Source organism: Oncorhynchus keta, unplaced genomic scaffold (genome assembly GCF_023373465.1).
Source record: "Oncorhynchus keta strain PuntledgeMale-10-30-2019 unplaced genomic scaffold, Oket_V2 Un_scaffold_621_pilon_pilon, whole genome shotgun sequence".
NCBI lineage: Eukaryota > Metazoa > Chordata > Actinopteri > Salmoniformes > Salmonidae > Oncorhynchus > Oncorhynchus keta.
The window spans coordinates 30,375-56,284 of NW_026290975.1; the positions used below are offsets into that span (position 1 = coordinate 30,375).

At 45.2% G+C, this 25,910-nt stretch overlaps 1 protein-coding gene and 1 long non-coding RNA gene across 15 annotated transcripts; one reads left to right on the forward strand and one right to left on the reverse strand.

Annotated features, from left to right (window-relative positions):
- Nucleotides 1-6,105: 6,105 nt before the first annotated feature.
- Nucleotides 6,106-8,213, reverse strand: LOC127929248 (uncharacterized). Of its 13 annotated transcripts, none has more exons than XR_008134168.1 (4): nt 8,081-8,210; nt 7,755-7,847; nt 7,430-7,569; nt 6,106-6,829 (listed from the first exon to the last, which is right to left on the reverse strand). It is a non-coding gene; the product is annotated as an uncharacterized LOC127929248 (long non-coding RNA). The 13 variants fall into 13 exon arrangements; XR_008134163.1 differs by lacking the exon at nt 7,755-7,847 and adding an exon at nt 7,987-8,033 and having other exon boundaries at nt 7,430-7,616; nt 8,081-8,203; XR_008134169.1 differs by lacking the exons at nt 7,755-7,847; nt 8,081-8,210 and adding an exon at nt 7,987-8,070 and having other exon boundaries at nt 6,106-6,642; nt 6,689-6,829; nt 7,430-7,616.
- An 11-nt stretch (nt 8,214-8,224) lies between these two features.
- Nucleotides 8,225-25,910, forward strand: LOC127929247 (sorting nexin-30-like). Of its 2 annotated transcripts, none has more exons than XM_052517209.1 (5): nt 8,225-8,924; nt 11,237-11,436; nt 14,614-14,706; nt 16,325-16,480; nt 25,348-25,910. In XM_052517209.1, exons 1-5 carry the CDS (start codon nt 8,774-8,776, stop codon nt 25,423-25,425), a joined length of 678 nt encoding a protein of 225 aa, XP_052373169.1. In that variant the 5' UTR covers nt 8,225-8,773; the 3' UTR covers nt 25,426-25,910. The 2 variants fall into 2 exon arrangements, with proteins under 2 accessions (XP_052373169.1, XP_052373170.1); XM_052517210.1 differs by having other exon boundaries at nt 16,328-16,480.

Genomic DNA, 25,910 nt, shown 5'->3' on the forward strand with positions numbered 1-25,910 from the left:
TCGGCCATCCTGTGTCCATCAGACCAGTCAATTTTGCATTTTTGAGCATGTCAAATTTCATATGGTAAATGCACATTGAAACATATTGCAAATGCGCGCACTTGCAATATGATTCTATAGTGTAAAAACATCACCTAATGGACATGATGAAATCAACACAACGAGTGATGGAAATGTACAACTATCACTGCTCGGCCATCCTGTGTCCATCAGACCAGTCAATTTTGCATTTTTGAGCATGTCAAATTTCATATGGTAAATGCACATTGAAACATATTGCAAATGCGCGCGCACTTGCAATATGATTCTATAGTGTAAAAACATCACCTAATGGACATGATGAAATCAACACAACGAGTGATGGAAATGTACAACTATCACTGCCCGGCCATCCTGTGTTCCCATAGCGAGCATTAATATCAGAATGACCGGTAAATGCATTTACAACCATATTTTTATTTTTGGGTTACCAGTTGCACAACAATGCACGTGCATTTGCAATATGATTCTATAGTGAAAAAACATCACCTAATGGACATGATGAAATCAACACAACAAGTGATGGAAATGTACAACTATCACTGCTCAGCCATCCTGTGTCCATCAGACCAGTCAATTTCACATTCCTGCAGGATTTTTATAGCATGACAAATTCGTGATGGTACCTGCCCATTGAACCATATTGCAAATGCACAGTGACTTTGCAAAAGTGAGAAAACATAAACAAATGGACATGATGAAATCAACACAACAGGTGATGGAAATGTACAACTATCACTGCTCAGCCATCCTGTGTTCATCAGACCAGTCAATTTTGCATTTTTGAGCATGTCAAATTTCATATGGTAAATGCACATTGAAACATATTGCAAATGCGCGCGCACTTGCAATATGATTCTATAGTGAAAAACATCACCTAATGGACATGATGAAATCAACACAACGAGTGATGGAAATGTACAACTATCACTGCCCGGCCATCCTGTGTTCCCATAGCGAGCATTAATATCAGAATGACCGGTAAATGCATTTACAACCATATTTTAATTTTTGGGTTACCAGTTGCACAACAATGCACGTGCATTTGCAATATGATTCTATAGTGAAAAAACATCACCTAATGGACATGATGAAATCAACACAACAAGTGATGGAAATGTACAACTATCACTGCTCGGCCATCCTGTGTTCATCAGACCAGTCAATTTCACATTCCTGCAGGATTTTTATAGCATGACAAATTCGTGATGGTACCTGCCCATTGAACCATATTGCAAATGCACAGTGACTTTGCAAAAGTGAGAAAACATAAACAAATGGACATGATGAAATCAACACAACAGGTGATGGAAATGTACAACTATCACTGCTCAGCCATCCTGTGTTCATCAGACCAGTCAATTTTGCATTTTTGAGCATGTCAAATTTCATATGGTAAATGCACATTGAAACATATTGCAAATGCGCGCGCACTTGCAATATGATTCTATAGTGAAAACATCACCTAATGGACATGATGAAATCAACACAACGAGTGATGGAAATGTACAACTATCACTGCTCGGCCATCCTGTGTCCATCAGACCAGTCAATTTTGCATTTTTGAGCATGTCAAATTTCATATGGTAAATGCACATTGAAACATATTGCAAATGCGCGCACTTGCAATATGATTCTATAGTGTAAAAACATCACCTAATGGACATGATGAAATCAACACAACGAGTGATGGAAATGTACAACTATCACTGCCCGGCCATCCTGTGTTCCCATAGCGAGCATTAATATCAGAATGACCGGTAAATGCATTTACAACCATATTTTTATTTTTGGGTTACCAGTTGCACAACAATGCACGTGCATTTGCAATATGATTCTATAGTGAAAAACATCACCTAATGGACATGATGAAATCAACACAACGAGTGATGGAAATGTACAACTATCACTGCTCGGCCATCCTGTGTCCATCAGACCAGTCAATTTTGCATTTTTGAGCATTTCAAATTTCATATGGTAAATGCACATTGAAACATATTGCAAATGCGCGCGGACTTGCAATATGATTCTATAGTGTAAAAACATCACCTAATGGACATGATGAAATCAACACAACGAGTGATGGAAATGTACAACTATCACTGCTCGGCCATCCTGTGTCCATCAGACCAGTCAATTTTGCATTTTTGAGCATTTCAAATTTCATATGGTAAATGCACATTGAAACATATTGCAAATGCGCGCACTTGCAATATGATTCTATAGTGTAAAAACATCACCTAATGGACATGATGAAATCAACACAACGAGTGATGGAAATGTACAACTATCACTGCTCGGCCATCCTGTGTTCCCATAGCGGGCATTAATATCAGAATGACCGGTAAATGCATTCACAACCATATTTTCATTTTTGGGTTACCAGGTGCCTATTTTCAATCACCAGTTGCACAACATGCGTATCCATCAGAATATTTTAAACAGTCCATAAAGCACTCAGGACTGCCCCCATAGATAGAGGGCCGTAGTAGGGTACTCCCATAGCGGGCATGGATAATAGGAGTCCCGGTAAATGCATTTACAACCATATTTTAATTTTTGGGTTACCAGTTGCACAACAATGCACGTGCATTTGCAATATGATTCTATAGTGAAAAACATCACCTAATGGACATGATGAAATCAACACAACAAGTGATGGAAATGTACAACTATCACTGCTCGGCCATCCTGTGTTCATCAGACCAGTCAATTTCACATTCCTGCAGGATTTTTATAGCATGACAAATTCGTGATGGTACCTGCCCATTGAACCATATTGCAAATGCACAGTGACTTTGCAAAAGTGAGAAAACATAAACAAATGGACATGATGAAATCAACACAACAGGTGATGGAAATGTACAACTATCACTGCTCAGCCATCCTGTGTTCATCAGACCAGTCAATTTTGCATTTTTGAGCATGTCAAATTTCATATGGTAAATGCACATTGAAACATATTGCAAATGCGCGCGCACTTGCAATATGATTCTATAGTGAAAAAACATCACCTAATGGACATGATGAAATCAACACAACGAGTGATGGAAATGTACAACTATCACTGCTCGGCCATCCTGTGTCCATCAGACCAGTCAATTTTGCATTTTTGAGCATGTCAAATTTCATATGGTAAATGCACATTGAAACATATTGCAAATGCGCGCGCACTTGCAATATGATTCTATAGTGTAAAAACATCACCTAATGGACATGATGAAATCAACACAACGAGTGATGGAAATGTACAACTATCACTGCCCGGCCATCCTGTGTTCCCATAGCGAGCATTAATATCAGAATGACCGGTAAATGCATTTACAACCATATTTTTATTTTTGGGTTACCAGTTGCACAACAATGCACGTGCATTTGCAATATGATTCTATAGTGTAAAAACATCACCTAACGGAGATGATGAAATCAACACAACGAGTGATGGAAATGTACAACTATCACTGCTCGGCCATCCTGTGTTCATCAGACCAGTCAATTTTGCATTTTTGAGCAAGGTCAAATTTCATATGGTAAATGCACATTGAAACATATTGCAAATGCACGTGCACTTGCAATATGATTATATAGTGAAAAAACATCACAAAATGGACATGATGAAGTCAACACAACGAGTGATGGAAAGGAACAACTATCACTGCCCGGCCATCCCGAGTTCATCAGGCCAGTCAATTTTGCATTTCTGCAGGATTTTTGAGCATGTCAAATTTCTTACGTCATTTGGCCCACAAAAAAAATCCTTATGCGCATGTAAAAAAATATATAAAAAATTATGATAATAAAATTGGACAAAAGTATATTCATACAGTTCTTACACATGTGTAATTGACAAAAAATCGAAAGAATTTCGAAAAACGGTCCAGAAAGCACTTTTTTATGGGTGTGTGAAGTTTTTTACAAAATTTTGACATTTTTGACTTTTGACTTTTGACTTCCTATGAAATCATATTGGAATTGGACAAAACATATTCCTTATGCGCATATAAAAAAAATTAAAAAAATTATGATAATAAAATTGGACAAAAGTATATTCATACAGTTCTTACACATGTGTAATTGACAAAAAAATCGAAAGAATTTCGAAAAACGGTCCAGAAAGCACTTTTTATGGGTGTGTGAAGTTTTTACAAAATTTTGACATTTTTGACTTTTGACTTTTGACTTCCTATGAAATCATATTGGAATTGGACAAAACATATTCCTTATGCGCATATAAAAAAATTAAAAAAATTATGATAATAAAATTGGACAAAAGTATATTCATACAGTTCTTACACATGTGTAATTGACAAAAAATCGAAAGAATTTCGAAAAACGGTCCAGAAAGCACTTTTTTAAGGGGTGATAAGTTTTTGAAAAAAAGTTCATTTTTTCAAAATTTTACTTTTGGACATTGATTTGGGTTACATATCCAATATGAAAAACCCCGGTGGAGCGCATTTGCCCCCTGTTGAATTTTTAAAGTGTTACAACTGGCAATTACCATATGGCATTTGCAATACACTTTGGATGAATCAACGCCAAATTGGGTGGTATTGGCCAATGTGTATATGGTTTGTCCGATGCCAATGACATGCCATTCATTTTTGTCCAATACAGGGGGGTATTCCCTTACAGTACTGTAGGCATTACAGTGCTGTAGGCATTACAATACTGTAGGCATTACAATACTGTAGGCATTACAGTGCTGTAGGCATTACAATACTGTAGGCATTACAATACTGTAGGCATTACAGTGCTGTAGGCATTACAATACTGTAGGCATTACAATACTGTAGGCATTACAATACTGTAGGCATTACAGTGCTGTAGGCATTACAATACTGTAGGCATTACAATACTGTAGGCATTACAATACTGTAGGCATTACAGTGCTGTAGGCATTACAATACTGTAGGCATTACAATACTGTAGGCATTACAGTGCTGTAGGCATTACAATACTGTAGGCATTACAATACTGTAGGCATTACAGTACTGTAGGCATTACAGTACTGTAGGCATTACAGTACTGTAGGCATTACAGTACTGTAGGCATTACAGTACTGTAGGCATTACAGTACTGTAGGCATTACAATACTGTAGGTATTACAGTACTGTAGGCATTACAATACTGTAGGTATTACAGTACTGTAGGCATTACAATACTGTAGGTATTACAGTACTGTAGGCATTACAGTACTGTAGGCATTACAGTACTGTAGGCATTACAGTACTGTAGGCATTACAGTACTGTAGGCACTCATACCTCCCACATCACAGTACTGTAGGCATTACAATACTGTAGGTATTACAGTACTGTAGGCATTACAATACTGTAGGCATTACAATACTGTAGGTATTACAGTACTGTAGGCATTACAGTACTGTAGGCATTACAGTACTGTAGGCATTACAGTACTGTAGGCATTACAATACTGTAGGCATTACAGTACTGTAGGCACTCATACCTCCCACATTATAGTACTGTAGGCATTACAATACTGTAGGCATTACAGTACTGTAGGCATCACAGTACTGTAGGCATTACAGTACTGTAGGCATTACAATACTGTAGGCACTCATACCTCCCACATTACAGTACTGTAGGCATCACAGTACTGTAGGCATTACAGTACTGTAGGCATTACAGTACTGTAGACATTAATTAATAAAGCTTGAAGGAATCTCCAATCAAAGTCTCTGAGACATCTGTTGGTGTAATGTTGTAACAGTGGTAAACACTAACCGTTGTGTGTGATTGTATGTTGTGTTTAACCTGCCTGTTGTTTTCTCCCCAGGACCTGAAATAAGAGACAAGGCCCTAAGACAAGGCCCTAATCGTTGTGGTTTCTCCTCAGGACCTGAAATAAGAGACAAGGCCCTAATCGTTGTGGTTTCTCCTCAGGACCTGAATAAGAGACGAGGCCCTAATCGTTGTGGTTTCTCCTCAGGACCTGAAATAAGAGACAAGGCCCTAATCGTTGTGGTTTCTCCTCAGGACCTGAAATAAGAGACAAGGCCCTAATCGTTGTGGTTTCTCCTCAGGACCTGAAATAAGAGACGAGGCCCTAATCGTTGTAGTTTCTCCTCAGGACCTGAATAAGAGACAAGGCCCTAATCGTTGTGGTTTCTCCTCAGGACCTGAATAAGAGACAAGGCCCTAATCGTTGTGGTTTCTCCTCAGGACCTGAAATAAGAGACAAGGCCCTAATCGTTGTGGTTTCTCCTCAGGACCTGAATAAGAGACAAGGCCCTAATCGTTGTGGTTTCTCCTCAGGACCTGAAATAAGAGACAAGGCCCTAATCGTTGTGGTTTCTCCTCAGGACCTGAATAAGAGACAAGGCCCTAACCATTGTGGTTTCTCCTCAGGACCTGAATAAGAGACAAGGCCCTAATCGTTGTGGTTTCTCCTCAGGACCTGAATAAGAGACAAGGCCCTAATCGTTGTGGTTTCTCCTCAGGACCTGAATAAGAGACAAGGCCCTAATCGTTGTGGTTTCTCCTCAGGACCTGAATAAGAGACAAGGCCCTAATCGTTGTGGTTTCTCCTCAGGACCTGAAATAAGAGACAAGGCCCTAATCGTTGTGGTTTCTCCTCAGGACCTGAATAAGAGACAAGGCCCTAATCGTTGTGGTTTCTCCTCAGGACCTGAAATAAGAGACAAGGCCCTAATCGTTGTGGTTTCTCCTCAGGACCTGAAATAAGAGACAAGGCCCTAATCGTTGTGGTTTCTCCTCAGGACCTGAAATAAGAGACAAGGCCCTAATCGTTGTGGTTTCTCCTCAGGACCTGAATAAGAGACAAGACCCTAATCGTTGTGGTTTCTCCCCAGGACCTGAATAAGAGACGAGGCCCTAATCGTTGTGGTTTCTCCTCAGGACCTGAATAAGAGACAAGGCCCTAATCGTTGTGGTTTCTCCTCAGGACCTGAATAAGAGACAAGGCCCTAATCGTTGTGGTTTCTCCTCAGGACCTGAATAAGAGACAAGGCCCTAATCGTTGTGGTTTCTCCTCAGGACCTGAATAAGAGACAAGGCCCTAATCGTCGTGGTTTCTCCTCAGGACCTGAAATAAGAGACAAGGCCCTAATCGTTGTGGTTTCTCCTCAGGACCTGAATAAGAGACAAGGCCCTAATCGTTGTGGTTTCTCCTCAGGACCTGAATAAGAGACAAGGCCCTAATCGTTGTGGTTTCTCCTCAGGACCTGAATAAGAGACAAGGCCCTAATCGTTGTGGTTTCTCCTCAGGACCTGAATAAGAGACAAGACCCTAATCGTTGTGGTTTCTCCTCAGGACCTGAATAAGAGACAAGACCCTAATCATTGTGGTTTCTCCTCAGGACCTGAAATAAGAGACAAGACCCTAATCGTTGTGGTTTCTCCTCAGGACCTGAAATAAGAGACAAGGCCCTAATCGTTGTGGTTTCTCCTCAGGACCTGAATAAGAGACAAGGCCCTAATCGTTGTGGTTTCTCCTCAGGACCTGAAATAAGAGACAAGGCCCTAATCGTTGTGGTTTCTCCTCAGGACCTGAAATAAGAGACAAGGCCCTAATCGTTGTGGTTTCTCCTCAGGACCTGAATAAGAGACGAGGCCCTAATCGTTGTGGTTTCTCCTCAGGACCTGAATAAGAGACAAGGCCCTAATCGTTGTGGTTTCTCCTCAGGACCTGAATAAGAGACGAGGCCCTAATCGTTGTGGTTTCTCCCCAGGACCTGAATAAGAGACAAGGCCCTAATCGTTGTGGTTTCTCCTCAGGACCTGAAATAAGAGACAAGGCCCTAATCGTTGTGGTTTCTCCTCAGGACCTGAATAAGAGACAAGGCCCTAATCGTTGTGGTTTCTCCTCAGGACCTGAAATAAGAGACAAGGCCCTAATCGTTGTGGTTTCTCCTCAGGACCTGAATAAGAGACAAGGCCCTAATCGTTGTGGTTTCTCCTCAGGACCTGAAATAAGAGACAAGGCCCTAATCGTTGTGGTTTCTCCTCAGGACCTGAAATAAGAGACAAGGCCCTAACCATTGTGGTTTCTCCTCAGGACCTGAAATAAGAGACAAGGCCCTAATCGTTGTGGTTTCTCCTCAGGACCTGAAATAAGAGACAAGGCCCTAATCGTTGTGGTTTCTCCTCAGGACCTGAAATAAGAGACAAGGCCCTAATCGTTGTGGTTTCTCCTCAGGACCTGAAATAAGAGACAAGGCCCTAATCGTTGTGGTTTCTCCTCAGGACCTGAAATAAGAGACAAGGCCCTAATCGTTGTGGTTTCTCCTCAGGACCTGAAATAAGAGACAAGGCCCTAATCGTTGTGGTTTCTCCTCAGGACCTGAAATAAGAGACAAGGCCCTAATCGTTGTGGTTTCTCCTCAGGACCTGAAATAAGAGACAAGGCCCTAATCGTTGTGGTTTCTCCTCAGGACCTGAAATAAGAGACAAGGCCCTAATCGTTGTGGTTTCTCCTCAGGACCTGAAATAAGAGACAAGGCCCTAATCGTTGTGGTTTCTCCTCAGGACCTGAAATAAGAGACAAGGCCCTAATCGTTGTGGTTTCTCCTCAGGACCTGAATAAGAGACAAGGCCCTAATCGTTGTGGTTTCTCCTCAGGACCTGAAATAAGAGACAAGGCCCTAATCGTCGTGGTTTCTCCTCAGGACCTGAAATAAGAGACAAGGCCCTAATCGTTGTGGTTTCTCCTCAGGACCTGAATAAGAGACAAGGCCTAGCCCTGCTCTCTAAGATGGGGGAGTCGGTGAAGTACGTGACAGGAGGGTACAAGCTGAGGGGCCGACCCGTGGAGTTTTCTGCTATGGGAGACTACCTGGATATGTTCACACAGAAGCTGGGTACTATCGACAGGATAGCACAGAGAATCATCAAAGAACAGACAGGTAACGCTGGTTATTGCTGGGTCTTTTCTGTTCTGTGTTGCCAAATCCAGTTGTATTGGTCACATGGTTAGCAGATGTTAATCCGACAGTAGCGAAATGCTTGTGCTTCCAGTTCCGACCGTGCAGTAATATCTAACAATTTCACAACAACTTCCTTATTCACACCAGTGAAAAGGAATGAATAAGAATATGTACATATCAATATATGGATGAGCGATGGCCGCCCAGCATAGGCAAGATACAGTAGATGGTGTAGAGGACAGTATATACATATGAGATGAGTAATGTAGGGTATGTAAACAAGATGCAGTAGATGGTATAGAGTACAGTATATACATATGAGATGAGTAATGTAGGGTATGTAAACAAGATACAGTAGATGGTATAGAATACAGTATATACATATGAGATGAGTACTGTAGGGTATGTAAACAAGATGCAGTAGATGGTATAGAATACAGTATATACATATGAGATGAGTAATGTAGGGTATGTAAACAAGATGCAGTAGATGGTATAGAGTACAGTATATACATATGAGATGAGTACTGTAGGGTATGTAAACAAGATGCAGTAGATGGTATAGTGTACAGTATATACATATGAGATGAGTAATGTAGGGTATGTAAACATTATATTAAGTGCCATTGTTTAAAGTGGCTAGTGATACATGTATTACATAAAGATGTCAAGATACAGTAGATGGTATAAAGTACATATATATATATGAGATTAGTAATGTAGGGTATGTAAACATTATATAAAGTGGCATTGTTTAAAGTGACTAGTGATACATGTATTACACCAATTCCCATTATTAAAGTGGCTGGAGTTGGGTCAGTGTCAATGACAGTGTGTTGGCAGCAGCCACTCAATGTTAGTGGTGGCTGTTTAACAGTCTGATGGCCTTGAGATAGAAGCTGTTTTTTCAGTCTCTCGGTCCCAGCTTTGATGCACCTGTACTGACCTCGCCTTCTGGATGATAGCGGGGTGAACAGGCAGTGGCTCGGGTGGTTGATGTCCTTGATGATCTTTATGGCCTTCCTGTAACATCGGGTGGTGTAGGTGTCCTGGAGGGCAGGTAGTTTGCCCCCGGTGATGCGTTGTGCAGACCTCACTACCCTCTGGAGAGCCTTACGGTTGAGGGCGGAGCAGTTGCCGTACCAGGCCGTGATACAGCCCGCCAGGATGCTCTCGATTGTGCATCTGTAGAAGTTTGTGAGTGCTTTTGGTGACAAGCCAAATTTCTTCAGCCTCCTGAGGTTGAAGAGGCACTGTTGCGCCTTCTTCACCACGCTGTCTGTGTGAGTGGACCAATTCAGTTTGTCCGTAATGTGTACAACGAGGAACTTAAAACTTACTACCCTCTCCACTACTGTTCCATCGATGTGGATAGGGGGGGTGTTCCCTCTTGTTTCCTGAAGTCCACAATCATCTCCTTTGGTTTTTTTTTACATTGAGTGTGAGGTTATTTTCCTGACACCACACTCCGAGGGCCTTCACCTCCTCCCTGTAGGCCGACTCTCTGCCTGACTCTGTGTCAGTGACTCCTGTGTGTGTGTGTGTGTGTGTGTGTGTGTGTGCGCGCTATGCCACTATGCCACTTTGTTTACATACTCATCTCATATGTATATACTGTACTCGATACCATCTACTGTATCTTGCCTATGCTGCTCTGTACCATCACTCATTCATATATCCTTATGTACATATTCTTTATCCCCTTACACTGTGTATAAGACAGTAGTTTTGGAATTGTTAGTTAGATTACTTGTTGGTTATCACTGCATTGTCGGAACTAGAAGCACAAGCATTTCGCTACACTCGCATTAACATCTGCTAACCATGTGTATGTGACAAATACAATTTGATTTGATGTGTTTAAGAAGAAGTCCGCACAAGAATATTAAACAAACATTTGACCAACTGGGGACATTTTTTTTTTTTGTCCCCACAGGGTCAAATGCTATTTCAAGGGGGTTTAGGGTTAAGGTTAGAATTAGTGTCAGGGTTAGAATTACGAAAAGGGTTAGAAGCCAGGGTTAGGGGCCAGGGTGAGGTTTTTGGGTTAGGGTAAGAGTACAGGTTAGGGAAAATAGGATTTGGAATAGGACTGACAAGGTTAGGTGTGTGTGTGTGTGTGTGTGTGTGTGTGTGTGTGTGTGTGTGTGTGTGTGTGTGTGTGTGTGTGTGTGTGTGTGTGTGTGTGTGTGTGTGTGTGTGTGTGTGTACGCTCCTGTCTAACCTGGGCGGTGACTGTCCCCTTCTATCCTGTCTCTGACTACTGTGTCCCTCCTCCACTGTGTATTCAGAGTACCAGGTAGAGCTGCGTGAGTACGGTCCTGTCTACACTACCTGGGCGTTGTCGGAGGCGGAGCTACAGGGGCCTCTGGAGGGCGTGGCCAGCTGCATGGCTAACTGCTCCAGCGCCCTCGATGAACTCACCCAGGACATGAGCGAAGACTTCCTGCCTGTGCTCCGAGAATACGTCCTCTATATCGAGTCCATGAAGGTACACTAGAATACGTCCTCCATAGGGAGACAGAAAATTTAAGAAAAACCTCCCTGGTCTTTGTGGTTGAAATTCACTCCTTGCCTTTTATGGACTTTACAGATTATTGTGTGTGTGTTGGGTACAGAGAAGGTTCATTCAAAAGTAACGTTAAACTTGTTAAGCACATTTTTTACATTTACATTACATTACATTTAAGTCATTTTTTACTCTGGAACGTATTCTGGCTTGCCACAACAAAGAGGTTAAATACTTATTAAGAGACATTTCAGCTTTTCATGTTTTATTTAATTTGTCAAAATTGTGAAAGACATAATTCCACTTTGACATTATTGGGTACTGTACTGTGTGTAGGCCAGTTATAATGTTGGCCAGTAATCGTTTGCATTTTAATCCATTTTAAAATTCTGTAACACAACAACAAGTGGAAACAGCCAAAGGGGTGAGAATACTTCCTGAAGGCACATATTTCATTCAGATGGCTTTTCAGCCTGGAAAAGTCTGGTTTACTCTCTCTCTCGCTCTCTCTCTCTCTCTCTTTCCCTCTCTCTCTCTCTTTCCCTCTCTCTCTCTCTTTCTCTCTCCTCTCTCTCTCTCTCTCTCTCTCTTTCTCTCTCCTCTCTCTCTCCTCTCTCTCTCTCTTTCTCTCTCCTCTCTCTCTCTCTCTCTCTCTTTCCCTCTCTCTCTCTCTCTCTCTCTTTCCCTCTCTCTCTTTCCCTCTCTCTTTCCCTCTCTCTCTTTCCCTCTCTCTCTGTCCCTCTCTCTCTGTCTCTCTTTCCCTCTCTCTCTTTCCCTCTCTCTCTGTCCCTCTCTCTCTGTCTCTCTCTCCGTCTCTCTCTTTCCCTCTCTCTCTTTCCCTCTCTCTCTCAAGTCCTCCCAGACTGCTGAGGAAAGCAAGACTTTCACCACATCAGGATGTGTCGCTTCCTCTTTCCCTAGAATTACTTTTGCTGACCAGTCATGTTTGTGTTGAGACAGAATGAGAGCTGGCTTGGGGTTTAGGGTTTCTTCAGGCACTACAATTTTATTTTATCTCTGATTTTCACTTCCACCCATTCTAACTTATCATTGTTTAAGTTTAGGTATATCAAACAAAAGAACAAAATGTATAACAGTGCGAAAGTATTCAGACCCCTTGGATTTCTTATTGTTTTATTGTGCTACAAAGTGGGTTTAAAATGTATATAATTGTCAGTTTTTGTTAACAGTATACACAAAATACTCTCAAAGTGGATGAAAAAAATTGTTATTTTTTTCCAATTTAAAGATGCATAAAAAATATAATAATATAATCATAATCATGCATAAGTATTTAGCACCTTTTGTTTAGGCCTAAATTAGTTCAGAAGTAAAATGTGCCTTAACTAATCACATACGTTATAAAAATCTAATAGCATTTAATTTGTTCACATGTGCCAAATACAACACTGAAATGCTAACAAGCCCTTAACCAACGATGGCATTTTAAGAAGAAAAAAAGATCCAACAAATTAATTAAGGAGAAACAATAAAATAACAGTAGCGAGGCTATATACAGGGTATTACGGTACAGAGTCAATGTGGAGGCTATATACAGGGTATTACGGTACAGAGTCAATGTGGAGGCTATATACAGGGTATTACGGTACAGAGTCAATGTGGAGGCTATATACAGGGTATTACGGTACAGAGTCAATGTGGAGGCTATATACAGGGTATTACGGTACAGAGTCAATGTGGAGGCTATATACAGGGTATTACGGTACAGAGTCAATGTGGAGAATATATACAGGGGGGTACCGGTACAGAGTCAATGTGGAGGCTATATACAGGGTATTACGGTACAGAGTCAATGTGGAGGCTATATACAGGGTGTTACGGTACAGAGTCAATGTGGAGGCTATATACAGGGTATTACGGTACAGAGTCAATGTGGAGGCTATATACAGGGTGTTACGGTACAGAGTCAATGTGGAGGCTATATACAGGGTGTTACGGTACAGAGTCAATGTGGAGGCTATATACAGGGTATTACGGTACAGAGTCAATGTGGAGGCTATATACAGGGGGTACCGGTACAGAGTCAATGTGGAGGCTATATACAGGGTGTTCCGGTACAGAGTCAATGTGGAGGCTATATACAGGGTATTACGGTACAGAGTCAATGTGGAGGCTATATACAGGGTATTACGGTACAAAGTCAATGTGGAGGCTATATACAGTGTGCCCCTTGTGTGCCTCCCGGTAATACCATATATCCCAGGATGGCACAGGTATGGTTTGAAGGTACGGACATCTAAAATATTGTACAATCCAGGTGTGCATAGCTCTTGCCCAAATAGACTCACAGCTGTAATTACTGACAAAGGTGTCTGTAACAGGGAGATGAATACTTATGCAACAGCAATATTTAAAGTTTGACATTTTTATTCATCTTTTATTTTAAACAACATACTTTTTGCAAGGCACTGTACATGTGATTTTTTATTTGAGATGAAAACAGATATTAAATGATGATTAAAACTATGAAGACTAGATTGCAATGATGAGCATAATGAATGGCTCCAGTGCTTTTAGTTGTGTAAGTCTAAGTGAGAGATCTGATGCAGAGGGTGTATGAACCACAACCATTCTGGGCTGCCTTGTGGCTGTAGCAGTCTGGCCTCTCTCTGCAGCAGGCTGCTAACATCTCTGACGTGTTAACATCTCTGACGTGTTAACATCTCTGACGTGTTAACATCTCTGACGTGTTAACATCTCTGACGTGTTAACATCTCTGACGTTTTAACATCTCTGACGTTTTAACATCTCTGACGTTTTAACATCTCTGACGTGTTAACATCTCTGACGTGTTAACATCTCCGACGTGTTAACATCTCGGACGTGTTAACATCTCCGACGTGTTAACATCTCTGACGTGTTAACATCTCTGACGTGTTAACATCTCTGACGTGTTAACATCTCTGACGTGTTAACATCTCTGACGTGTTAACATCTCTGACGTGTTAACATCTCTGACGTGTTAACATCTCTGACGTGTTAACATCTCGGACGTGTTAACATCTCGGACGTGTTAACATCTCGGACGTGTTAACATCTCGGACGTGTTAACATCTCTGACGTGTGTGCTCTATCAGGCTGTTCTAAAGGAGAGGGACTGTGGTTTATATTTAGTCAGGTGTGTTTCTCCTCTGCCAGATTGTACTGAAGAAGAGGGATAACATCCAGGCTGAATACGAGGCTAAACTGGAAGCTGCTGCCTTCCGGAAAGAGGAAAGAGCATCATGCACAGTGAGTCTACTGAACTATTACCTGGTCTCAGATCTGTTTGGTTTTACCAACTCTACTGAACTATTACCTAGCCTGGTCTCAGATCTGTTTGGTTTTACCAACTCTACTGAACTATTACCTAGCCTGGTCTTTTTTTTTCGAACTCCTATGGTCATTTCCTAGCCTGGTCTCAGATATTTTTGTGCTGTCTATATGGTCATTACCTAGCTATAACAATGTACTTACAATTTGATTTGATTTGCTTACAATTCTGTATACTGTCAATGCTAATGCGAACGAGCTATGTTTTTCCCTAACTATTCATTTAGACTATTTTTGCATAATGCTATGTTTTCCCCTAACTCTGCTATGCCCATTGTAACTTGTTCAGAGCGTAGCCATATGCCCTCTAGTGCCTTGTTTAGTTCTGTTTCCTGTCCCCTCCCTACAGCAGGTGTTTAGTTCTGTTTCCTGTCCCCACCCTACAGCAGGTGTTTAGTTCTGTTTCCTGTCCCCTCCCTACAGCAGGTGTTTAGTTCTGTTTCCTGTCCCCTCCCTACAGCAGGTGTTTAGTTCTGTTTCCTGTCCCCTCCCTACAGCAGGTGTTTAGTTCTGTTTCCTGTCCCCACCCTACAGCAGGTGTTTAGTTCTGTTTCCTGTCCCCTCCCTACAGCAGGTGCTTAGTTCTGACCCCTCCCTACAGCATGTGCTTAGTTCTGTCCCCTCCCTACAGCAGGTGCTTAGTTCTGTCCCCTCCCTACAGCAGGTGCTTAGTTCTGTCCCCTCCCTACAGCAGGTGCTTAGTTCTGACCCCTCCCTACAGCAGGTGCTTAGTTCTGTCCCCTCCCTACAGCAGGTGCTTAGTTCTGTCCCCTCCCCACAGCAGGTGATTAGTTCTGTCCCCTCCCTACAGCAGGTGTTTAGTTCTGTTTCCTGTCCCCACCCTACAGCAGGTGTTTAGTTCTGTTTCCTGTCCCCACCCTACAGCAGGTGTTTAGTTCTGTTTCCTGTCCCCACCCTACAGCAGGTGTTTAGTTCTGTTTCCTGTCCCCTCCCTACAGCAGGTGTTTAGTTCTGTTTCCTGTCCCCACCCTACAGCAGGTGTTTAGTTCTGTTTCCTGTCCCCTCCCTACAGCAGGTGCTTAGTTCTGACCCCTTACAGCATGTGCTTAGTTCTGTCCCCACCCTACAGCAGATGTGTTCTGTCCCCTCCCTACAGCAGGTGCTTAGTTCTGACCCCTCCCTACAGCATGTGCTTAGTTCTGTCCCCTCCCTACAGCAGGTGCTTAGTTCTGTCCCCTCCCTACAGCAGGTGATTAGTTCTGTCCCCTCCCTACAGCAGGTGTTTAGTTCTGTCCCCTCCCTACAGCAGGTGTTTAGTTCTGTCCCCTCCCTACAGCAGGTGCTTAGTTCTGTCCCCTCCCTACAGCAGGTGCTTAGTTCTGTCCCCTCCCTACAGCAGGTGCTTAGTTCTGTCCCCTCCCTACAGCAGGTGATTAGTTCTGTCCCCTCCCTACAGCAGGTGCTTAGTTCTGTCCCCTCCCTACAGCAGGTGCTTAGTTCTGACCCCTCCCTACAGCAGGTGTTTAGTTCTGACCCCTCCCTACAGCAGGTGATTAGTTCTGACCCCTCCCTACAGCAGGTGCCTACAGACGTGGAGAAGTGCCATGACAGAGTGGAGTGTTGCAATGCTGACCTGAAGTCAGACTGGGACCGCTGGCAGAACAACAAGAGACAAGACTTCAGACAGTTACTCACTGGCATGGCAGACCACAACATCCAGTACTATGAGAAGGTAAGAGGGGAGACTACCCACTGCCTTTTGTTATAATATATATAATTGTCCCTTGCCAAAATCTTAATCCTAACCCAGCCCTTATCTCAACCCTGACCTGGTAAATGGTTTGGTTTTCTTGGTGTAACCCAGCCCTTATCTCGACCCTGACCTGGTAAATGGTTTGGTTTTCTTGGTGTAACCCAGCCCTTATCTCGACCCTGACCTGGTAAATGGTTTTGGTTTTCTTGGTGTAACCCACCTTATCTCGACCCTGACCTGGTAAATGGTTTGGTTTTCTTGGTGTAACCCACCTTATCTCGACCCTGACCTGGTAAATGGTTTGGTTTTCTTGGTGTAACCCACCTTATCTCGACCCTGACCTGGTAAATGGTTTTGGTTTTCTTGGTGTAACCCACCTTATCTCGACCCTGACCTGGTAAATGGTTTGGTTTTCTTGGTGTAACCCACCTTATCTCGACCCTGACCTGGTAAATGGTTTGGTTTTCTTGGTGTAACCCAGCCCTTATCTCGACCCTGACCTGGTAAATGGTTTGGTTTTCTTGGTGTAACCTCTAGTTTCTCCTGTAGAACCTCTAGTTCCTCCTGTAGAACATCTAGCTCCTCCTGGTTTTCTTGGTGTAACCCAGGTGATCATAGTTCAACTAGAAGAAAATGGTCTCAGCTCTGATTTCCTCTAGTTCCTCCTTTAGAACCTCTAGTTCCTCCTGTAGTACCTCTACTTCCTCCTGTAGTACCTCTACTTCCTCCTGCAGAACCTCTAGTTCCTCCTGTAGTACCTCTAGTTCCTCCTTTAGAACCTCTAGTTCCTCCTGTAGTACCTCTACTTCCTCCTGCAGAACCTCTTGTTCCTCCTGCAGAACCTCTTGTTCCTCCTGTAGAACCTCTTGTTCCTCCTGTAGAACCTCTTGTTCCTCCTGTAGAACCTCTACTTCCTCCTGTAGAACCTCTAGTTCCTCCTGTAGAACCTCTTGTTCCTCCTGTAGAACCTCTAGTTCCTCCTGTAGAACCTCTAGTTCCTCCTGTAGAACCTCTAGTTCCTCCTGTAGAACCTCTACTTCCTCCTGTAGTACCTCTACTTCCTCCTGTATTACCTCTACTTCCTCCTGTAGTACCTCTACATCCTCCTGTAGAACCTCTAGTTTCTCCTGTAGTACCTCTACTTCCTCCTGTAGTACCTCTAGATCCTCTTCTACCCGTAGTGCCTCTAGTCTCTCTAGTACCTCTATGTCCTCCTGTAGAACCTCTAGGTCCTCCTGTAGTACCTCTACATCCTACTGTAGAACCTCTAGTTTCTCCTGTAGAATCTCTACTTCCTCCTGTAGTACCTCTACATCCTCCTGTAGAACCTCTAGGTCCTCCTGTAGAACCCTTAGGTCCTCCTGTAGAACCTCTAGATCCTCCTGTAGAACCACTACTTCCTCCTGTAGAACCTATAGGTCCTCCTGTAGAACCTCTAGATCCCCTGTAGAACCTCTATATCCTCCTGTAGAACCTCTACTTCCTCCTGTAGTACCTCTACATCCTCCTGTAGAACCTCTAGTTTCTCCTGTAGAACCTCTACTTCCTCCTGTAGTACCTCTACTTCCTCCTGTAGTACCTCTACATCCTCCTGTAGAACCTCTAGGTCCTCCTGTAGAACCCTTGGGTCCTCCTGTAGAACCTCTAGATCCTCCTGTAGAACCACTACTTCCTCCTGTAGAACCTCTAGATCCCCTGTAGAACCTCTAGATCCTCCTGTAGAACCTCTAGCTCCTCTTGTAGAACCTCTAGATCCTCCTGTAGAACCACTAAATCCTCCTGTAGAACCTATTGTTCCTCCTGTAGAACCTCTAGATCCCCTGTAGAACCTCTAGTTCCTCCTGTAGAACATCTAGCTCCTCCTGTAGAAACTCCTGTAATACCTCTAGTCCCTCTTTTACCCGTAGTTCCTCTAGTCTCTCTAGTACCTCTAGTTCCTTCTGTAGAACCTCTACTTCCTCCTGTTGAGCCTCTAGATCCTCTGGTAGAACCTCTAGTTCCTCCTGTAGAACCTCTAGTTCCTCCTGTAGAACCTCTGCTTCCTCCTGTAGAACCTCTACTTCCTCCTGTAGAACATCTAGTTCCTCCTGTAGAACCTCTATGTCCTCCTGTAGAACCTCTATGTCCTCCTGTAGAACCTCTGCTTCCTCATGTAGTACCTCTGCTTCCTCATGTAGTACCTCTACTTCCTCATGTAGTACCTCTACTTCCTCCTGTAGAACCTCTACTTCCTCCAGTAGAACCTCTAGTTCCTCATGTAGTACCTCTACTTCCTCCTGTAGAACTTATAGATCCTCCTGTAGAATTTCTACTTATTCCTGTAGAACCTCTAGTTCCTCCTATAGTACCTATACATCCTCCTGTAGAACCTATAGATCCTCCTGTAGAACCTATAGATCCTCCTGTAGAACCTATAGATCCTCCTGTAGAAACTCCTGTAATACCTCTAGTCCCTCTTTTACCCGTAGTTCCTCTAGTCTCTCTAGTACCTCTAGTTCCTTCTGTAGAACCTCTACTTCCTCCTGTTGAGCCTCTAGATCCTCCGGTAGAACCTCTAGTTCCTCCTGTAGAACCTCTAGTTCCTCCTGTAGAACCTCTGCTTCCTCCTGTAGTACCTCTGCTTCCTCATGTATTACCTCTACTTCCTCCTGTAGTACCTCTACTTCCTCCTGTAGAACCCCTACTTCCTCCTGTAGAACCTCTTGTTCCTCATTCCTCATGTAGTACCTCTAATTCCTCTAGATCCTCCTGTAGAATTTCTACTTATTCCTGTAGAACCTCTAGTTCCTCCTATAGTACCTATACATCCTCCTGTAGAACCTATAGATCCTCCTGTAGAACCTATAGATCCTCCTGTAGTACCTCTAGTTCCTCCTGTAGAACCTCTAGTTCCTCCTGTAGAACCTCTAATTCCTCCTGTAGAACCTATAGATCCTCCTGTAGTACCACTTGATCCTCCTGTAGAACCTCTAGGTCCTCCTGTAGTACCTCTAGATCCTCCTGTAGAACCTCTAGTTCCTCCAGATCAGAGGCTGTAGGGATGTTCTCTGTTTAGTGATGCCCAGGGATGTTCTCTGTTTAGTGAGTCCTCCAGATCAGAGTCAGTAGGGAGGACCAGGGATGTTCTCTGTTTAGTGAGTCCTCCAGATCAGATGCAGTAGGGATGACCAGGGATGTTCTCTGTTTCGTGAGTCCTCCAGATCAGAGGCAGGAGGGATGACCAGGGATGTTCTCTGTTTAGTGAGTCTTCCAGATCAGAGGCAGTAGATACGACCAGGGATGTTCTCTGTTTAGTGAGTCCTCCAGTTCAGAGGCAGTAGGGATGACCAGGGATGTTCTCTGTTTAGTGTGTCCTCCAGATCAGAGGCAGTAGGGATGACCAGGGATGTTCTCTGTTTAGTGAGTCCTCCAGATCAGAGGCAGTACATGACCAAGGATGTTCTCTGTTTCGTGAGTCCTCCAGATCAGAGGCTGTAGGGATGACTAAGTATGTGAATTTAATTTTCATGTCCTGCATTCATTCAGAATGTACTTTCTGTTGTCAGGGGAAATGTAGAGTGTAAAAAACATTTAAATAGTAAAGTACAGATACTGTCGTCTCTCTCTCTCTGTCTGTCGTCTCTCTCTCTGTCTGTCGTCTCTCTCTCTGTCTGTCGTCTCTCTCTCTGTCTGTCGTCTCTCTCTCTGTCTGTCGTCTCTGTCTCTCTCTCTCTGTCGTCTCTCTCTGTCATCTCTCTCTCTCCCTCTGTCGTCTCTCTCTCTCTCCCTCTGTCGTCTCTCGCTCCCTCTGTGTCGTCTCTCTCTCCCTCTGTCGTCTCTCTCTCTCTCTCTCTCTCTATCTCTCTATCTCTCTCTATCTATCTCTCTCTCTCTCTCTCTATCGTCTCTCTCTCTCTCTATCGTCTCTCTCTCCCTCTGTCGTCTCTCTCTCTCTCTCTCTCTCTCTCTCTCTCTCTCTCTCTCTCTCTCTCTATCGTCTCCCTCTCTCTCTATCGTCTCTCTCTCTCTCCCTCTCTCGTCTCTCTCCCTCTCTCGTCTCTCTCTCTCTCTGTCGTCTCTCTCCCTCTGTCGTCTCTCTCTCTCTCTCTCTCTCTCTCTCTCTCTCTCTCTCTCTCTCTCTCTATCGTCTCTCTCTCTCTCTATCGTCTCTCTCTCCCTCTGTCGTCTCTCTCTCTCTCTCTCTCTCTCTCTCTCTCTCTCTCTTTCTTCTCTCTCTCTCTCTCTCTCTCTCTCTCTCTCTCTCCCTCTCCCTCTGTTCTCTCTCTCTCCCTCTGTCCTCTCTCTCTCTCTCTCTCTCTCTCTCTCTCTCTCTCTCTCTCTCTCTCTCTCTCTCTCTCTCTCTCTCTCTCTCTTTCTTCCCTCTCTCTCTCTCTCTCTCTCTCTCTCTCTCTCCCTCTCCCTCTGTCCTCTCTCTCTCTCCCTCTGTCCTCTCTCTCTCTCTCTCTCTCTCTCTCTCTCTCTCTCTCTCTCTCCCTCTGTCCTCTCTCTCTCTCTCCCTCTGTCCTCCTCTCCCCCTCTCTCTCATGTCCTCCTCTCTCCCTCTAAATCATGTCCTCCTCTCTCCCTCTTACTCATGTCGTCCTCTCATGTCCCCCTCTCTCATGTCCTCCTCTCTTCCTCTCTCATGTCCTTCTCTCTCCTGTCCTCCTCTCTCCCTCTCTCTCATGTCCTCCTCTCTCCTCCTCTCTCCCTCCCTCTCATGTCCTCCTCTCTCCCTCTAACTCATGTCCTCCTCTCTCTCTCTCTCTCTCTCTCTCTCTCTCTCTCTCTCTCTCTCTCTCTCTCTCTCTCTCTATCGTCTCTCTCTCCCTCTGTCGTCTCTCTCTCTCTCTCTTTCTTCCCTCTCTATCTCTCTCTCTCTCTCTCCCTCTCCCTCTGTCCTCTCTCTCTCTCTCTCTCTCTCCCTCTCCCTCTGTTCTCTCTCTCTCTCCCTCTCCCTCTGTCCCCTCTCTCTCTCTCCCTCTGTCCTCTCTCTCTCTCTCTCTCTCCCTCTGTCCTCCTCTCCCCTCTCTCTCTCTCCCTCTGTCCTCCTCTCCCCCTCTCTCTCATGTCCTCCTCTCTCCCTCTAAATCATGTCCTCCTCTCTCCCTCTTACTCATGTCGTCCTCTCATGTCCCCCTCTCTCATGTCCTCCTCTCTTCCTCTCTCATGTCCTTCTCTCTCCTGTCCTCCTCTCTCCCTCTCTCTCATGTCCTCCTCTCTCCTCCTCTCTCCCTCCCTCTCATGTCCTCCTCTCTCCCTCTAACTCATGTCCTCCTCTCTCTCTCTCTCTCTCTCTCTCTCTCTCTCGTCCTCCTCTCTCCTCTCTCTCATGTCCTCTCTCTCTCTCTCTCTCTCTCTCTCGTCCTCCTCTCTCCCTCTCTCTCATGTCCTCCTCTCTCCCTCTCTCTCATGTCCTCCTCTCTCTCTCTATCTCTCTCTATCGTCTCTCTCTCTCTCTATCGTCTCTCTCTCCCTCTGTCGTCTCTCTCTCTCTCTCGTCTCTCTCTCCCTCTGTCGTATCTCTCTCTCTATCTCTCTCTCTCTCTCTCTCTCTCTCTCTCTCTCTATCGTCTCTCTCTCCCTCTGTCGTCTCTCTCTCTCTCTCTCTTCTCTCTCTCTCTCTCTCTCTATATCTCTCTCTCTCTTTCTTCCCTCTCTCTCCCTCTCTCTCTCTCTCTCCCTCTCCCTCTGTCCTCTCTCTCTCTCTCCCTCTGTCCTCTCTCTCTCTCTCCCTCTGTCCTCTCTCTCTCTCTCCCTCTGTCCTCTCTCTCTCTCTCTCTCTCTCTCTCTCTCTCTCTCTCCCTCTGTCCTCCTCTCCCCCTCTCTCTCTCTCCCTCTGTCCTCCTCTCCCCCTCTCTCATGTCCTCCTCTCTCCCTCTAAATCATGTCCTCCTCTCTCCCTCTTACTCATGTCGTCCTCTCATGTCCCCCTCTCTCATGTCCTCCTCTCTTCCTCTCTCATGTCCTTCTCTCTCCTGTCCTCCTCTCTCCCTCTCTCTCATGTCCTCCTCTCTCCTCCTCTCTCCCTCCCTCTCATGTCCTCCTCTCTCCCTCTAACTCATGTCCTCCTCTCTCTCTCTCTCTCTCTCTCTCTCTCTCTCTCTCTCTCTCTCTCTCTCTCTCTCTCCCTCTGTCCTCCTCTCCCCCTCTCTCTCATGTCCTCCTCTCTCCCTCTAAATCATGTCCTCCTCTCTCCCTCTTACTCATGTCGTCTTCTCATGTCCCCCTCTCTCATGTCCTCCTCTCTTCCTCTCTCATGTCCTTCTCTCTCCTGTCCTCCTCTCTCCCCTCTCTCTCATGTCCTCCTCTCTCCTCCTCTCTCCCTCCCTCTCATGTCCTCCTCTCTCCCTCTAACTCATGTCCTCCTCTCTCCCTCTCTCTCATGTCCTCCTCTCTCTCTCTCTCTCATGTCCTCCTCTCTCCCTCTCTCTCATGTCCTCCTCTCTCTCTCTCTCTCATGTCCTCCTCTCTCCCTCTCTCTCATGTCCTCTCTCTCTCTCTCTCTATCGATATATCGTCTCTCTCTCTCTATCGTCTCTCTCTCCTCTGTCGTCTCTCTCTCTCTCTCTCTCTCTCTCTCTCTCTCTCTCTCTCTCGTCTCTCTCTCTCTCTCTATCGTCTCTCTCTCCCTCTGTCGTCTCTCTCTCTCTCTCTCTCTCTCTCTCTCTCTCTCTCTCTCTCTCTTTCTTTCTTCCTCTCTCTCTCTCTCTCTCTCCCTCTCCCTCTGTCCTCTCTCTCTCTCTCCCTCTGTCCTCTCTCTCTCTCTCTCTCTCTCTCTCCCTCTGTCCTCCTCTCCCCCTCTCTCTCTCTCCCTCTGTCCTCCTCTCCCCCTCTCTCTCATGTCCTCCTCTCTCCCTCTAAATCATGTCCTCCTCTCTCCCTCTTACTCATGTCGTCCTCTCATGTCCCCCTCTCTCATGTCCTCCTCTCTTCCTCTCTCATGTCCTTCTCTCTCCTGTCCTCCTCTCTCCCTCTCTCTCATGTCCTCCTCTCTCCTCCTCTCTCCCTCCCTCTCATGTCCTCCTCTCTCCCTCTAACTCATGTCCTCCTCTCTCTCTCTCTCTCTCTCTCTCTCTCTCTCTCTCTCTCTCTCTCTCTCTCTCTCTCTCTCTCGTCCTCCTCTCTCTCTCTCTCTCATGTCCTCCTCTCTCCCTCTCTCTCATGTCCTCCTCTCTCCCTCTCTCTCATGTCCTCCTCTCTCCCTCTCTCTCATGTCCTCCTCTCTCCCTCTAACTCATGTCCTCCTCTCTCCCTCTCTCTCCTGTCCTCCTCTCTCCCTCTCTCTCATGTCCTCCTCTCTCCTCCTCTCTCCCTCCCTCTCATGTCCTCCTCTCTCCCTCTAACTCATGTCCTCCTCTCTCTCTCTCTCTCTCTCTCTCTCTCTCTCTCTCTCTCTCTCTCTCTCTCTCTCGTCCTCCTCTCTCTCTCTCTCTCATGTCCTCCTCTCTCCCTCTCTCTCATGTCCTCCTCTCTCCCTCTCTCTCATGTCCTCCTCTCTCCCTCTCTCTCATGTCCTCCTCTCTCCCTCTAACTCATGTCCTCCTCTCTCCCTCTCTCTCATGTCCTCCTCTCTCCCTCTCTCTCATGTCCTCCTCTCTCAATCTAACTAATGTCCTCCTCTCTCATGTCCTCCTCTCTCAATCTAACTAATGTCCTCCTCTCTCCTGTCCTCCTCTCTCCCTCTCTCTCATGTCCTCCTCTCTCCTCCTCTCTCCCTCCCTCTCATGTCCTCCTCTCTCTCTCTCTCATGTCCTCCTCTCTCCCTCTCTCTCATGTCCTCCTCTCTCCCTCTCTCTCATGTCCTCCTCTCTCTCTCATGTCCTCCTCTCTCCCTCTAACTCATGTCCTCCTCTCTCCCTCTCTCTCATGTCCTCCTCTCTCCCTCTCTCTCATGTCCTCCTCTCTCCCTCTCTCTCATGTCCTCCTCTCTCCCTCTCTCTCATGGCCTCCTCTCTCAATCTAACTAATGTCCTCCTCTCTCCTGTCCTCCTCTCTCCCTCTCTCTCATGTCCTCCTCTCTCCTCCTCTCTCCCTCCCTCTCATGTCCTCCTCTCTCTCTCTCTCTCTCTCTCTCTCTCTCTCTCTCTCTCTCTCTCTCTCTCTCTCTCTCTCTCTCGTCCTCCTCTCTCCCTCTCTCTCATGTCCTCCTCTCTCCCTCTCTCTCATGTCCTCCTCTCTCCCTCTCTCTCATGTCCTCCTCTCTCCCTCTCTCTCATGTCCTCCTCTCTCCCTCTAACTCATGTCCTCCTCTCTCCCTCTCACTCATGTCCTCCTCTCTCCCTCTCTCTCATGTCCTCCTCTCTCCCTCTCTCTCATGTCCTCCTCTCTCCCTCTCTCTCATGTCCTCCTCTCTCAATCTAACTAATGTCCTCCTCTCTCCTGTCCTCCTCTCTCCCTCTCTCTCATGTCCTCCTCCTCTCCTCCTCTCTCCCCCCTCTCATGTCCTCCTCTCTCCCTCTAACTCATGTCCTCCTCTCTCCTCCTCTCTGCCTCCCTCTCATGTCCTCCTCTCTCCCTCTCTCTCATGTCCTCCTCTCTCCCTCTAACTCATGTCCTCCTCTCTCATGTCCTCCTCTCTCCCTCTAACTCATGTCCTCCTCTCTCCCTCTAACTCATGTCCTCCTCTCTCCCTCTCTCTCATGTCCTCCTCTCTCTCATGTCCTCCTCTCTCCCTCTCTCTCATGTCCTCCTCTCTCCCTCTCTCTCATGTCCTCCTCTCTCCCTCTAACTCATGTCCTCCTCTCTCCCTCTCTCTCATGTCCTCCTCTCTCCCTCTAACTCATGTCCTCCTCTCTCCCTCTAACTCATGTCCTCCTCTCTCCCTCTCTCTCATGTCCCCCTCTCTCCTTCTCTCTCTGTTTCAGTGCCTTGCAGCTTGGGAGTCTGTCATTCCAGTATTACGGGACAAGCAGCCACAGGAGACAGAAACAGAGGAAGACTGAGAGCCTGCCACTCTTCCTCTGGACATTGCATCTCAAACACTTCTCTACCTGAGTTACCGGTGTCAACAGACACTCTCTCAAAGGGAAATTGCCAAGGAAATGAGCCTTTGGGTCTACAGACAGAAATCTTCTCAGTTTTGGTGTTTTTTTTTCTTCTATTTGTGAAACCCAGTCCTTCTGACGTCCCATCTTGCCTGCTGGAACCCAGAAGAGCAGAGTGGATGGATGATATCATGCCTGTCTGGAAGGCCCATTTTGTTCCTTGTTGCACACCAAACTAGCCTTGGTCGTATTCACTAGAAACCAAACGGAGGGAGGGGGGGCAGAAAGAAACCAGGAGGGACTACTTGAACTTGTCCAATGTGCACTAATGAATGTGACTCTGACACCACAGACAGGCTGAATTCCTGTTGTAATTTTCTAGTCTGTTGAGAAATGTTTGTTGCCAATTATCCTTTTTTAATATAAACGATGCTGATCTCTAA

Bases quoted from the DNA above. Each gene is read 5' to 3' on its own strand.
- LOC127929247 (XM_052517209.1), top strand. From the start codon at position 8,774: ATGGGGGAGTCGGTGAAGTACGTGACAGGAGGGTACAAGCTGAGGGGC. The intron at 11,437-14,613 runs GTACACTAGAAT...CTCCTCTGCCAG, and splicing joins TCTATATCGAGTCCATGAAG to ATTGTACTGAAGAAGAGGGA. The intron at 14,707-16,324 runs GTGAGTCTACTG...CCCTCCCTACAG, and splicing joins AGGAAAGAGCATCATGCACA to CAGGTGCCTACAGACGTGGA.